This window comes from Hyperolius riggenbachi, unplaced genomic scaffold (genome assembly GCF_040937935.1).
Source record: "Hyperolius riggenbachi isolate aHypRig1 unplaced genomic scaffold, aHypRig1.pri scaffold_305, whole genome shotgun sequence".
Taxonomy (NCBI): Eukaryota; Metazoa; Chordata; class Amphibia; order Anura; family Hyperoliidae; genus Hyperolius; species Hyperolius riggenbachi.
Genome location: NW_027152516.1, coordinates 5,750 through 17,981, shown reverse-complemented (window position 1 = coordinate 17,981; position 12,232 = coordinate 5,750). Strand labels below are relative to the sequence as shown.

General features: G+C 45.7%; 1 protein-coding gene across 1 annotated transcript; it reads left to right on the top strand.

The window, feature by feature from the left end:
• Positions 1-1,646: 1,646 nt before the first annotated feature.
• Positions 1,647-4,339, top strand: LOC137543888 (golgin subfamily A member 6-like protein 7; the record flags this gene model as incomplete). Its single annotated transcript, XM_068264959.1, has 2 exons — positions 1,647-1,720; positions 3,279-4,339. Coding segments are annotated over exons 1-2 (1,135 nt in total), but the record flags the coding sequence as incomplete, so codon positions are not given.
• Positions 4,340-12,232: the final 7,893 nt, after the last annotated feature.

The following is a 12,232-nucleotide window of genomic DNA, read 5'->3' as shown; positions in this document are numbered from 1 at the left end:
TTCTGGTAAGAGATAGATATATCTACTCCCAATTATTTTTGGTTGGCCCCTTGTTGTCCAACCTACTGACTTGTTATCTGTTTTCATCTGTCTCAAATATTGTTCAACATTTGTTTAACTTTTATTTTTTGTTCAGGTATGAGATTTCTTGGACCAATACGACTCTTTATGCTATTTGGAAGGCACATGCTGTATGTATACACTACTTCTGTTTATTGTTAAATACCAGTAAAGATTATTGACAAAAAATAGTTGTTTATATGACTGCAATTAGTGAAAATTATCACATCTGATTATTAATGTTTGAACTTAATCATGTAAACTAAAAGGAAATAAAGAAAATCTTTAAAATAGCATTTTTTGAAACACCGAGAAAGAGGCACTTACTAGTCAGCCTGCAGAGGAGAGCCGGGTCCTTGCTGGCCAGTGTGTTGCTCTCATGTGTTTGTGAATGTCCTGGGATAGTGCAGAGCTGTTTTGCACAACTCACAACAAGCTAAATGGGCTGTGACGGGACACAGGGGGGTGCCACAGGACAGAGGGACATACCTTCCAACCCGAGGCAGTCTCGCTGAATTCCGGACAGTGGAAGATATGGAAAAGTTTATTACTTTACTACTTTTCTATTACTTCACATTTTTCCTGTATTTACTTTAGGTGTGTGGAATGTGGATGGATAGCTGCTGCTGCTGCTGCGGTGAGGGGAGTACTGAGCCTGTGTGCTCTGCTTCTCCCCATGCCTTACCTTCCGGAGGCACTGTGCCTGCAGCAGGTGTCTGTCCCTTCCTCCGGTAATTGTGCGGTGTTTAGGTGGAGAGGCCAAGGGAAGGTCAGAGGGCACAGCTGCTGGAGTGTGACAGCCGGTGCTCCAACACTTTATCCTACACGTCGAACTAACCTACATCCCATAGACTTTTACTATCCCTTCCCCTCCCCCAACCCTAACCCTAACCCTCCTTGTATACGTTTGATAGTGGATGTAGGCAAATTCGACGTGTAGGTTATCACGTCGGAACACCGGGCAGAGGAGAGTGGAGTATGCTGGGAGGCAGAATCACAGGAGAAGTGTGGGGGAAGCCGACACAGCGCAGGTGCAGGGAATGTTTGTAAGGAAAGAGGAGAGTAGTCACCGTGGGGCTTGACTTCTGATTTGTAACTGCTCACTTTTGTATTGGAAGCAAGTCCCACGGTGACTGTACTCTGCTCCCCTGTTTAATTCCTCAGCCGCTCTCCATCCTGACTTCTGCTCACATCGGAACACAGGCAGGCTGCTGCGGGAGGCTGGATCATGCCTCCCTCCCAACCTGTTACAGTCACATGGAAATTGTGATTTATGCAAATATGTACACGTAATTCTGCCTCTTCTTCCCAGCCTGGTGCAAGAAACTGACACTTCTTGTAACTACAGAGACACATGCAAATGATAACACAGCTCAACATCTCCAGTCTGGGGAGAATAATTATTGTAGTTAATTATTATTATTCATGCATATGTTGTGTCTGTAGATGAGGATGTTGTGCAGCAACAGAAAATAGTAGTAACGATAATAATATTATTAGATGGCTGAATGCAGGTGATTTCACAAAGAGAGGCTGCAGTTAGCTTATTCACCACAAGATGGCGAACACACAAACAGGAAGTAATTATGCTAAAGATAGGAAGTGATGTAACGCAGCAGGAAAAGACGTTACAGGAATTGAGGAGACTCTGTTGGAAGAGGTAATTTTGTGGTTTTAGTTATAAACCAGCAAATGTATGTCTGCTGGACGTTACAGGTTGTATTGTGCATGTCAGTGTAGGAGATTAGTACAGACATGGGCATGGGGGAGTAGTGGGGGGATTAGTACAGACATGGGTGTGGGGGAGCAGTGGGGGGATTAGTACAGACAAGGGTATGGGGGAGCAGTGGGGGGATTAGTACAGACATGGTTATGGGCGAGCAGTGGGGGATTAGTACAGACATGGGTATGGGGGAGCAGTGAGGAGATTAGTACAGACATGGGTATGGGGGAGCAGTGGGGGGATTAGTACAGACATGGGTATGGGGGAGCAGTGAGGAGATTAGTACAGACATGGGTATGGGGAGCAGTGGGGGGATTAGTACAGACATGGGTATGTGGGGAGTGGTGGGGGGATTAGTACAGACATGGGTATGGGGGAGCAGTGGGGAGATTAGTACAGACATGGGGGTGGAGAGCAGTGGGGGATTAGTACAGACATGGGTATGGGGAGCAGTGGGGGATTAGTACAGACATGGGTATGGGGGAGCAGTGGGGGGATTAGTACAGACATGGGTATGGGGGAGCAGTGGGGAGATTAGTACAGACATGGGTATGGAGAACAGTGGGGGATTAGTACAGACATGGGTATGGGGAGCAGTAGGGAGAACAGTACAGACATGGGTATGGGGGAGCAGTGGGGGAATTACTACAGACATGGGTATGGAGGAGCAGTGGGGAGATTAGTACAGACATGGGTATGGGGGAGCAGTGGGGGGATTAGTACAGACATGGGTATGGGGGAGCAGTGGGGGGGGGGATTAGTACAGACATGGGTATGGAGGAGCAGTGGGGAGATTAGTACAGACATGAGTATGGGGGAGCAGTGGGGGGATTAGTACAGACATAGGTATGGGGGAGCAGTGGGGAGATTAGTACAGACATGGGTATGGAGGAGCAGTGGGGAGATTAGTACAGACATGGGTGTGGGGGAGATTAGTACAGACATGGGTATGGGGGAGCAGTGGGGGGATTAGTACAGACATAGGTATGGGGGAGCAGTGGGGAGATTAGTACAGACATGGGTATGGAGAGCAGTGGGGGATTAGTACAGACATGGGTATGGGGGAGCAGTGGGGGGATTAGTACAGACATGGGTATGGGGGAGCAGTAGGGAGATTAGTACAGACATGGGTATGGAGAGCAGTGGGGAGATTAGTACAGACATAGCTATGGGGGAACAGTGGGGAGATTAGTACAGACATGGGTATGGGGGAGCAGTGGGAGGATTAGTACAGACATGGGTATGGGGGAGCAGTGGGGAGATTAGTGGGGAGATTAGTACAGACATGGGTATGGGGGAGCAGTGGGGGATTAGTACAGACATGGGTATGGGGGAGCAGTGGGGGGATTAGTACAGACATGAGTATGGGGGAGCAGTGGAGGGATTAGTACAGAGATGAATATGGGGGAGCAGTCAATATTTTTTTTTTATATGTGCTCTGATTTTTAGTGCTAATATCTTCCAGCTATAATTTTTTATTCTTTTCAAATTTTAGATCTGCGCTCAAAGAACAGGAGAGGAGTGATCAGCAGTCTGTTGAGGAGGGTGACATGATGAAGACAATTAAAGAAGAGATGTATGCGGGGAGTGATCAGCAGTCTATGGGGGATGGTGACATGGTGAGGACAATTAAAGAGGAAGAAGAAGAGACTTATGTGAGGAGTGATCAGCAGTCTATGGGGGATGGTGACATGGTGAGGACAATTAAAGAGGAAGAAGAAGAGACGTATGTGAGGAGTGATCAGCAGTCTATGGAGGATGGTGACATGGTAAGGACAATTAAAAAGGAAGAGGAAGAGACATATATGAGGAGTGATCTGCAGTCTATAGAGGAGGGTGACATGATGGGGACAATTAAAAAGGAAGAGGAAGAGACGTATGTGAGGAGTGATCAGCAGTCTATGGAGGAGGGTGACATGATGGGGACAATTAAAAAGGAAGAGGAAGAGACGTATGTGAGGAGTGATCAGCAGTCTATGGAGGAGGGTGACATGATGGGGACAATTAAAGAGGAAGAGACGTATGTGAGGAGTGATCAGCAGTCTATGGAGGAGGGTGACATGATGGGGACAATTAAAGAGGAAGAGGAAGAGACGTATATGAGGAGTGATCTGCAGTCTATGGAGGAGGGTGACATGATGGGGACAATTAAAAAGGAAGAGGAAGAGACGTATGTGAGGAGTGATCAGCAGTCTATGGAGGAGGGTGACATGATGGGGACAATTAAAGAGGAAGAGACGTATATGAGGAGTGATCTGCAGTCTATGGAGGAGGGTGACATGATGGGGACAATTAAAAAGGAAGAGGAAGAGACGTATGTGAGGAGTGATCAGCAGTCTGCAGAGGAGGGTGACATAATGGGGAAAATTAAAAAGGAAGAGGAAGAGACATATGTGAGCAGTTATCAGCAGTCTATGGAAGAAGGTTTAATAATAAGCGTGATTAAGGAGGAAGAAGAAGAGGAGACATATGTGAGGAGTGATCAGCAGTCTATGGAAGAGGATGACATGATGGGGACAGCTATAGACGAGAACCCGCTTATAGAGAGCAGAACAGGTGAGTTATCAACATTAAATATTGAATATCTGTAGTTGCTATGACTGTGTCACTGCTCACAGACTTTTCATATTAGGAGTTATGCTATATACCAGTGATGGCTAACCTTGGCACTCCAGCTGTGACAAAACTACAAATCCCATCATGCCTCTGCCTACCTGAGTTATGCTTAGAGCTGTCAGAGTATTGCAATGCTTCATGGGACTTGTAGTTCCACCACAGCTGGAGTGCCAAGGTTAGCCATCACTACTATATACTTGTGGTAAATTTTTGTCATCTAAATCCATCATTCTAGAATGTATTTGGCTTACTAACAATAACTTGCTTACTAACAATGGGCTTAATTTAGCAATCTTAGCAGTGCAGCTTAATGAGAGGAGTGCTATGCTGTGGTAGTGCAGCTCAGCATGCACTTGTAACTTATGTGCACTCCTTGTAACTAACAGCCGCTCCATTCATCCTGCCCTGATCCCCGGCGGATCCAGAGGCTCCTCTTTCTTCTTAGTGGTGGTGATGCTGCTACTGCTTCCTCCTTCCTCTTTTCCTTCATATGCAGGACTTTTTGCTTGAGTCGGTTCTAGTGACGTTACTGCTGCAAGATCCTCAGCTTCTATATATGCCTCAGCTGTGTCATCCAGGTCTTTACAAAAGCTTCTCTTAACCTCCCTGGCGGTAATCCCGACCTGAGCTTGGGCTCAGTTTTAGGAGCTGGAAGCGGTAAGCCCCGAGCTCAGGTCGGGCTGGCCAAATTCGCCGCTCTTATTGGCTGCCTGGGTCCTGCGCGCAATAAGCGCTGTGCAGCGGGACCCAGGCCTGTTTCCCCAGCTATTTGTATTCCTCTCTGGTCACTGGGATCCCCATGTCCCCGCTCTGATTGGGGGGACCCGGCTGCCAGGCTTCTCCCACCTACCCCCGGCTATCAGCATCTTCTACAGCCAATGACAGCAGAGGAGTGGGCTGAAGTCATCTGGGGCAGGGGGCGGAACAAATTTTTAAAGTGCCCCTCAACTTTTTTTTACAGGAAAGAGAAAAACGTGACACACACATTGATATTTGAGAAGTAAAATAAAGTTTATTGGATTTACAGAAAGTGTGCAGTAATTGTTTAAACAAAATTAGGGAGGTGTATAAATTTGGGCACCACAAAAAAGAAATGAAATCAATATTTAGTAGAGCCTCCTTTTGCAGAAATTACAGCCTCTAAACACTTCCTGTAGGTTCCAATGAGAGTCTGAATTCTGGTTGAAGGTATTTTGGACCATTCCTCTTTACAAAACATTTCTAGTTCATTCAGGTTTGATGGCTTCCGAGAATGGACAGCTCTCTTTTTTTTTTTTTTAAAAGATTCTTTATTTATCATTTAATAAACAGTAGAGAATAGTACAAGCATTGGAAATAGCAATATACTGTCAGAAAGACAAAAAGTACAAAGCTGTCCATCTTTAACCACGTGTATATGTGATGTAGTTAGATCCAGCGTCACCGCATATTTGTTATAGTCTAATTATATAAGCATAGTGTTAGAGTGACATAAGGAGAAACCTCCATCAGCATAATAAAAGTGTGGGCAGGATGAAACAAATTTACCACAGTCTCAAATTCCTGAGTATCATGGGGGAGAAAAAGTACCTCGGTCCCTAGAGCCCAAAGGGAACATTCTACTAGGGACATTGTAAAGGTGTCAGGTATACTTCAGGTGAAAAAAATAACATGTATTCCTAAAGGTAGCCATACACTGGTCGATTTGCCATCAGATTCGACCAAAAGATAGATCCCTCTCTGATCGAATCTGATCAGAGAGGGATCGTATGGCCACCTTTACTGCAAACAGATTGTGAATCAATTTCAGCATGAAACTGATCACAATCTGTGGAGCTGCCGCTGCTGCCGCTGCTGCCGCCCCCCCCCCCCCCCCGCATACATTACCTGCTCCGCCGGAGCGAGTCCCCTGGTCCACCGCTGTCTTCTCCGCCTGGTCCCGGCATCTTCTTCGCATCGGCTCCCGGCTGGCATCTTCTCCCATCGGCATCCGCGTATAACTTTCTGTCACTCCAGTGACAGCGGAAGTTCAAATAGAGCGCCCTCTACTTGTACTTCCGCTGTCACTGCAGTGACACAGGAAGTTATGCCGGATGCCGGGATGTGGAAGCTGATACGGAGAAGATGCCAGGACCAGGCGGAGAAGACAGCAGTGGACCAGGGGACTCGCGCCGGCGGAGCAGGTAATGTATCTCCGCTGCTGATACGGAGAAGATGCCAGGACCAGGCGGAGAAGACAGCAGTGGACCAGGGGACTCGCGCCAGCGGAGCAGGTAATGTATCTCCGCTGTATTGCGTCGGTCGTCGGGCATTCGAAGGCACCCCCAACCCGCCGGCAACCGAGAAAAATCTTCCGTACGGATGGATCGACGGGAACGATGGATTTCGGACGGAAATCCATTGTTCTGTCAGCGGTGTGCGCGGCGATTTCACGGCCGTTTCGATCACTGTGATCGAAACGCCCGTATCTCGGTGGGAAAATCGTTAGGTGTATGGGCCCCTTAAGGAGGTTCTCCCATATCACTCCAACTCTTGGATCTGTTAGACAAGGGAGATTAAAGGCTAGTAGTAGTAGTTCCCTGTATATATATCTCCATAATCTGAGAATCAACATTAAGAGGATATAGGAAGTAGAAAGATTATAGGAAAGAAAAGTATCAAAGAGAAAGGGGAGATAGTGAGAGAGAGATGAAAATAAAAAAAAGGGGGGAAAAGGTAAAGCCAAAGAAGTGTCGAGAAAAGAAAGAGAAAAGGGATGTTGGGGCATCCCGCCAGCACCAGGTATCCATCTAGCTGATTAATATGTGCAAGCATCTGATCTGCAGTGAGAAAGAAGTCTTGAGTCTCTGTAAATATATGCCAATGCACCCAAGTCTTAAGCTGGCCATACATTAGGCCGATTACCCGCCGATCGACAGCAGATTCGATCAATGGGATCGAATCTGCAGTCAAATCGTTCACGCAACACGGTAATTTTCGATCTATTTCGGCCCGAAATAGATCGGTCCCGTCAATCGCGCCGTGCGGGAAATTACCGTCGATCGCCGTGGGTAAGGAGCGCATCGCTAGTGGCGTACGACCGACGCAGGTATACATTACCTGAAGCTGGCTCCCAGCAACTTCTCTGCATCACCTCCCAGCTGGCATCTTCTCCGCATCAGCATAACTTACTGTGTCACTGCAGTGACAGCGGAAGTACAAATAGAGGGCGCTGTATTTGAACTTCCGCTGTCACTGGAGTGACAGAAAGTTATGCCGGGATGCGGAAGCTGATGCGGAGAAGATGCCCGCCGGGAGCCGATGCGGAGAAGATGCCCGGGACCAGGCTTCAGGTAATGTATGCGGGGGCCCGGGGGGCGACAGCGGCAGCTCAGCAGATTGTGATCGGTTTCAGGCTGAAATCGATTCACAATGTGTTTGCAGTAAAGGTGGCCATACGATCCCTCTCTGATCAGATTCGATCAGAGAGGGATCTATCTGTTGGTCGAATCTGATGGCAAATCGACCAGTGTATGGCTACCTTTATTGTGGGCCTCTTTCCTGCCATGGATAGCATGGGTCATGGATTCCATTTGACTAATTAATTGAACTTCAGTGAGCCATTCTGGGATTGTGGGCAGAGTAGTAGATTTCCAGTGCCTAGCGATGAGGACGCATGCAGCTTGAATAAGGTGCTTAGCAAGGGACTTTTTACATTTTTTAAGTGATTTCTGAGTGTGATGTAGAAGATAATATGCAGGGTCTGGGTTGGGATCTCCATCTGTGAGGATCTTAATATATTTTTGTACAGCTTTCCAAAAGGAGGTTATGAGTGGGCATTTCCAGAAAATATGTAGGAGCGTGCCGTGTTCCAGACCACATCTCCAGCACAAGGGATCAGCTGTCGGGTATCTCGCATGGAGTTTTACTGGAGTCCTATACCATCTACTCCAGATTTTGTAATTTGACTCCTGAATTCTTGCAGAGATGGACGATTTCTGATTTAGCAATAATATCTTTTGCCATTGCTCATCAGTAAAAGTGTAGCCCAGATCAACCTCCCATTTGTTTTTTAGTTGTAGGGCCCAGGAATCATCTGAACCCAGTAGTTGATAGATTTGTGAGAGGGATCTTTCCGCCCTTCCATTTTTTAAGCACACTGACTCAAAAGGCGCGAGTTTACAAGACAGCTCATCCCTTGTGCCCAATGATCGCAGGAAGTGTTGAAATTGGATAAGACTCCAAGAGTCTAGGAGTGGGTTTTTCCTCATAGAGCATAAGTTAGCCAAAGGGGTCCAGTTAGAGTATGCTGTGAGGTGTTTAGCTCGTAATAATGGGTCTGTTCTCCAATGGAGATAACCTTTTGGATTGCAGCCCGGTGGAAACATAGGATTATTTAGGAGAGGGACAAGTGGAGACGGCCAAGGGGAGATATCAGGCTTATGACGCGTTTTGGACAGTGTTAGTAGCGTGGTTTGTATGGAGATAAAGCCTGCAGAGGCTTTAGAGGAGGACCAAGGAAGGGTCGATAAATCAGATCCCATCATATCAGATTCCAGTTGTACACAACGTTTGTGTTCAGTATGTCGGTGCCAATCAATCAGTCAGAGAGGCTGCACTGTGATATTTTTTAGGGTCAGGAACAGCTAACCCACCCTGAGGTTTAGATAAGATTAGTGCACTATATCTTATTCGAGGTTTTTTTTTATGCCAGATAAATTGTGTGAAAAGTTTTTTTTGGAGTTCTTTAAAATGTTCTGTCGGAGGTGTAATGGGTGTGGCTTGGTACAAATATAATAACTCATTTCAAAAGAGCAAAAGAAATCTAGCACCGCTCCAAGGTTTCTCGTTCTGTCAGTTTAATTTCCATTTGCATGCATACAAAACCATCCCATAATGTCAATAATAACATCAACTGACATACCCTACCAGAGTCCTGGCTGTGGGGAAATGTGGGGGCGGTAGCGGCCTGCCTGACGACCGTTTCGCTCAACGAGCTTCTTCTGAGGCTCCGTGCATGGTGTTTGTCCCATTACGGGAAGCTTTGTGCTCACGGGCAATAGCTCCGTTTGCCGGGCACGTGACGCCGCTACGCATCACTTCCTGTCCGCGTCAGCCGCGCGCATGCGTACTGTTGGACGCATGTCACGTCTACTTTCAAACAGGAAGTATATGCGTTTCACGCTGGATAAATGGGATCCACAATATTCTGGACCCCAGTATCCTCTACTAGATGGTGCTAGAAACATACGGAAAGGCCCTGTATACATAATCTTATTCAACACTGCAAGTTTATAATAAAAACATGTTTTTAATTCAAACTTTCCTTAAAAATTTCTGATTAAAATGTATACTTAAAATTATCTGGTATCTAATGCATATCATGTCCAAATCACTTTACCATGATTTTTTATTCTCTTAAAACAGGGGTTAAATTAGTGGAACATAAAGGGTGCTATCTGTTTGATCCAAAACATACAATTCCTATTATAATATCCTTTTCTGGATGTTTATGCACCATATTATGTAAATTTCCCACATTACCCCATCTGATAATGCATTTTTCCTTCTAAAAACACACAATCAAGTCACCCTGGATGAATCTCACCCACCAAAAAATGGGAAATAATTGTTTTTACTTTACTAATGCTGCATACACACTTGAGATAAAAATCTTTGGAAAAGGCAAGATCACAGACCAATTTTACCCCCTTCCATGTAGTATGAGAGCCATACTCTACACAGTCTATTCTATGGAGCTGAACTCCCCATCAGATAGAAATCTTTGCAAGATGCTGCACACAAAGATGCCCGTACACATTTAAAAGATCAGTATCTGCAAAAGATCTCTTCCTGCAAAAGATCCATTCCTGCAAAATGCATTCATAGTCTATGAGATCTGCAGATCCTCATACACACCTTGTTTAACAGACTTCATCTGCATATCTCGCAATCATCTGCAGATCTGAAAATCCATCCTGGTGGATCTGATCTGCAGATAATCTTCAGATGATCTGCAGATGATTGCCTAAATAAAAGTAATTGTAATAAAAGTCAGATAACAGCCCTCTCCACAACTAACTTAGTCAGAGAGTTAATGGCTTGTTTGCATAGAGATAACAACTGGAGTTTCTTAACTCTTCCTGTACTGGAAACAATTAGACTGATGTATCTGATCTTAATGTTTTATTTCTTAGCTGTACTACACATACAAATCATAATATCATAATTTTTTTTTCGCTTCAGTGTCTCTTTAAGGGCTGGTCCTTTACTGAGTTAGCAATCATGAAAAAGGCAAGAACCACTCAGGTTTTTGACAGTATTTTTCATCATCGGGGTCTCAGTCTGACACTTCGGAATTTTCTGACTCCTCACGTAGTACTCTACAAACTATTTTTCCGTCTTCCACTGATGTGTTGGGGGAAACTCGGGTATTACAGACTTCCGGGATACCGGTACAGTCCCTGTCCTATTATCAGACCTCTCAAAAGAAATCGAGACAAAAAAGGAGACGCCAAAAACTAAGAAAACCAGGAGAGCAGGTAGAAAACACAGGAAATCCTCAACCCAGATAGCTCCTGACAGTGGTGCTCAGCAGAGCTCGAATATTCGAGTAGCTCGAATATTCGAGCTCTTTTTCAGCTATTCGAGCTCGGTATTCGAGCTCCGAATAGCTGGAGCTATTCGAATGGGCTATCCGAGTACACTCGAATAGCCCATTCACTATTCGAGCTATTCGAGCAACCCGGCGCTATTCGAGCTCGGTACCGAGCTCGAATAGCGTCATAGCCCAGATTGATGTCCTTAGAGCCAATCAGAGGGCTCCCAGGCCCTCTGACGGCAGCCAATCACAGAGGGGGACCCTGGCCAGCCCCTACCCTATAAATAGCGGCCGCCATGTTCCGTTTCTCCATGCTTGCCTGAGACTTGTACAGAGAGAGAGTTGCTCCTTTGTGCTTTGGCTTAGCAAGTGCTCTATTGTGATCATTTACCTAGCGTTTTTGCTCACCTACACCTGCCATATACACCTATATTGTTGTTAGTTAGATAGACATTGTATTTTAGTTAGTAGCTTGTGTGTTACATTAGAGACAGGCAGCTGCTGCAAGCTTACAGGTTTAGGCCTCAGGGGGGCCTTGCCTCTGTGGGCAGCTGTCCTCTGTTTATTTCTCTCATCTATACCAGTATTTCTGCTGTCCTTTACTAATAGTATTGTAGTTATACTGTACTAGGAGTAGGACACTCACTGACTGTCACTGTTTATAGGCTACTAGCTAGCTCCTGCGTGTGTGCACTCACTCACTGTCTGTGTGTACACACACTCTATTTCCTTCTGATTACTGATAGATTATTGTTAGTTAGTTGTACTTACTTACTACTTACTCTTACTGTACCCGTAGGGACACTCACTGTCACTGTTCATATAGGCTACTAGCTCCTGCGTGTGCGCACTGCACTCACTGTCTGAGTGTACACACACAACACACACTCTATTTCCTTCTGATCGCTGATTGATTATCGTAATTAGTTAGTTCTACTTACTGTTACTACTTACTCTTACTGTACTAGGAGTCTAGGACACTCAGTCACTGTCCATAGGCTACTAGCTCCTGCGTGCGTGCACTCACTGTCTGAGTGTACACACACCCACACTCCATTTCCTTCTGATCGCTGATTGATTATCGTAATTAGTTAGTTCTACTTACTGTTACTACTTACTCTTACTGTACTAGGAGTCTAGGACACTCAGTCACTGTCCATAGGCTACTAGCTCCTGCGTGCGGTCACTCACTGTCTGAGTGTACACACACCACCCACACTCCATTTCCTTCTGATCGCTGATTGATTATTGTAATTAGTTAGTTCTACTTACTG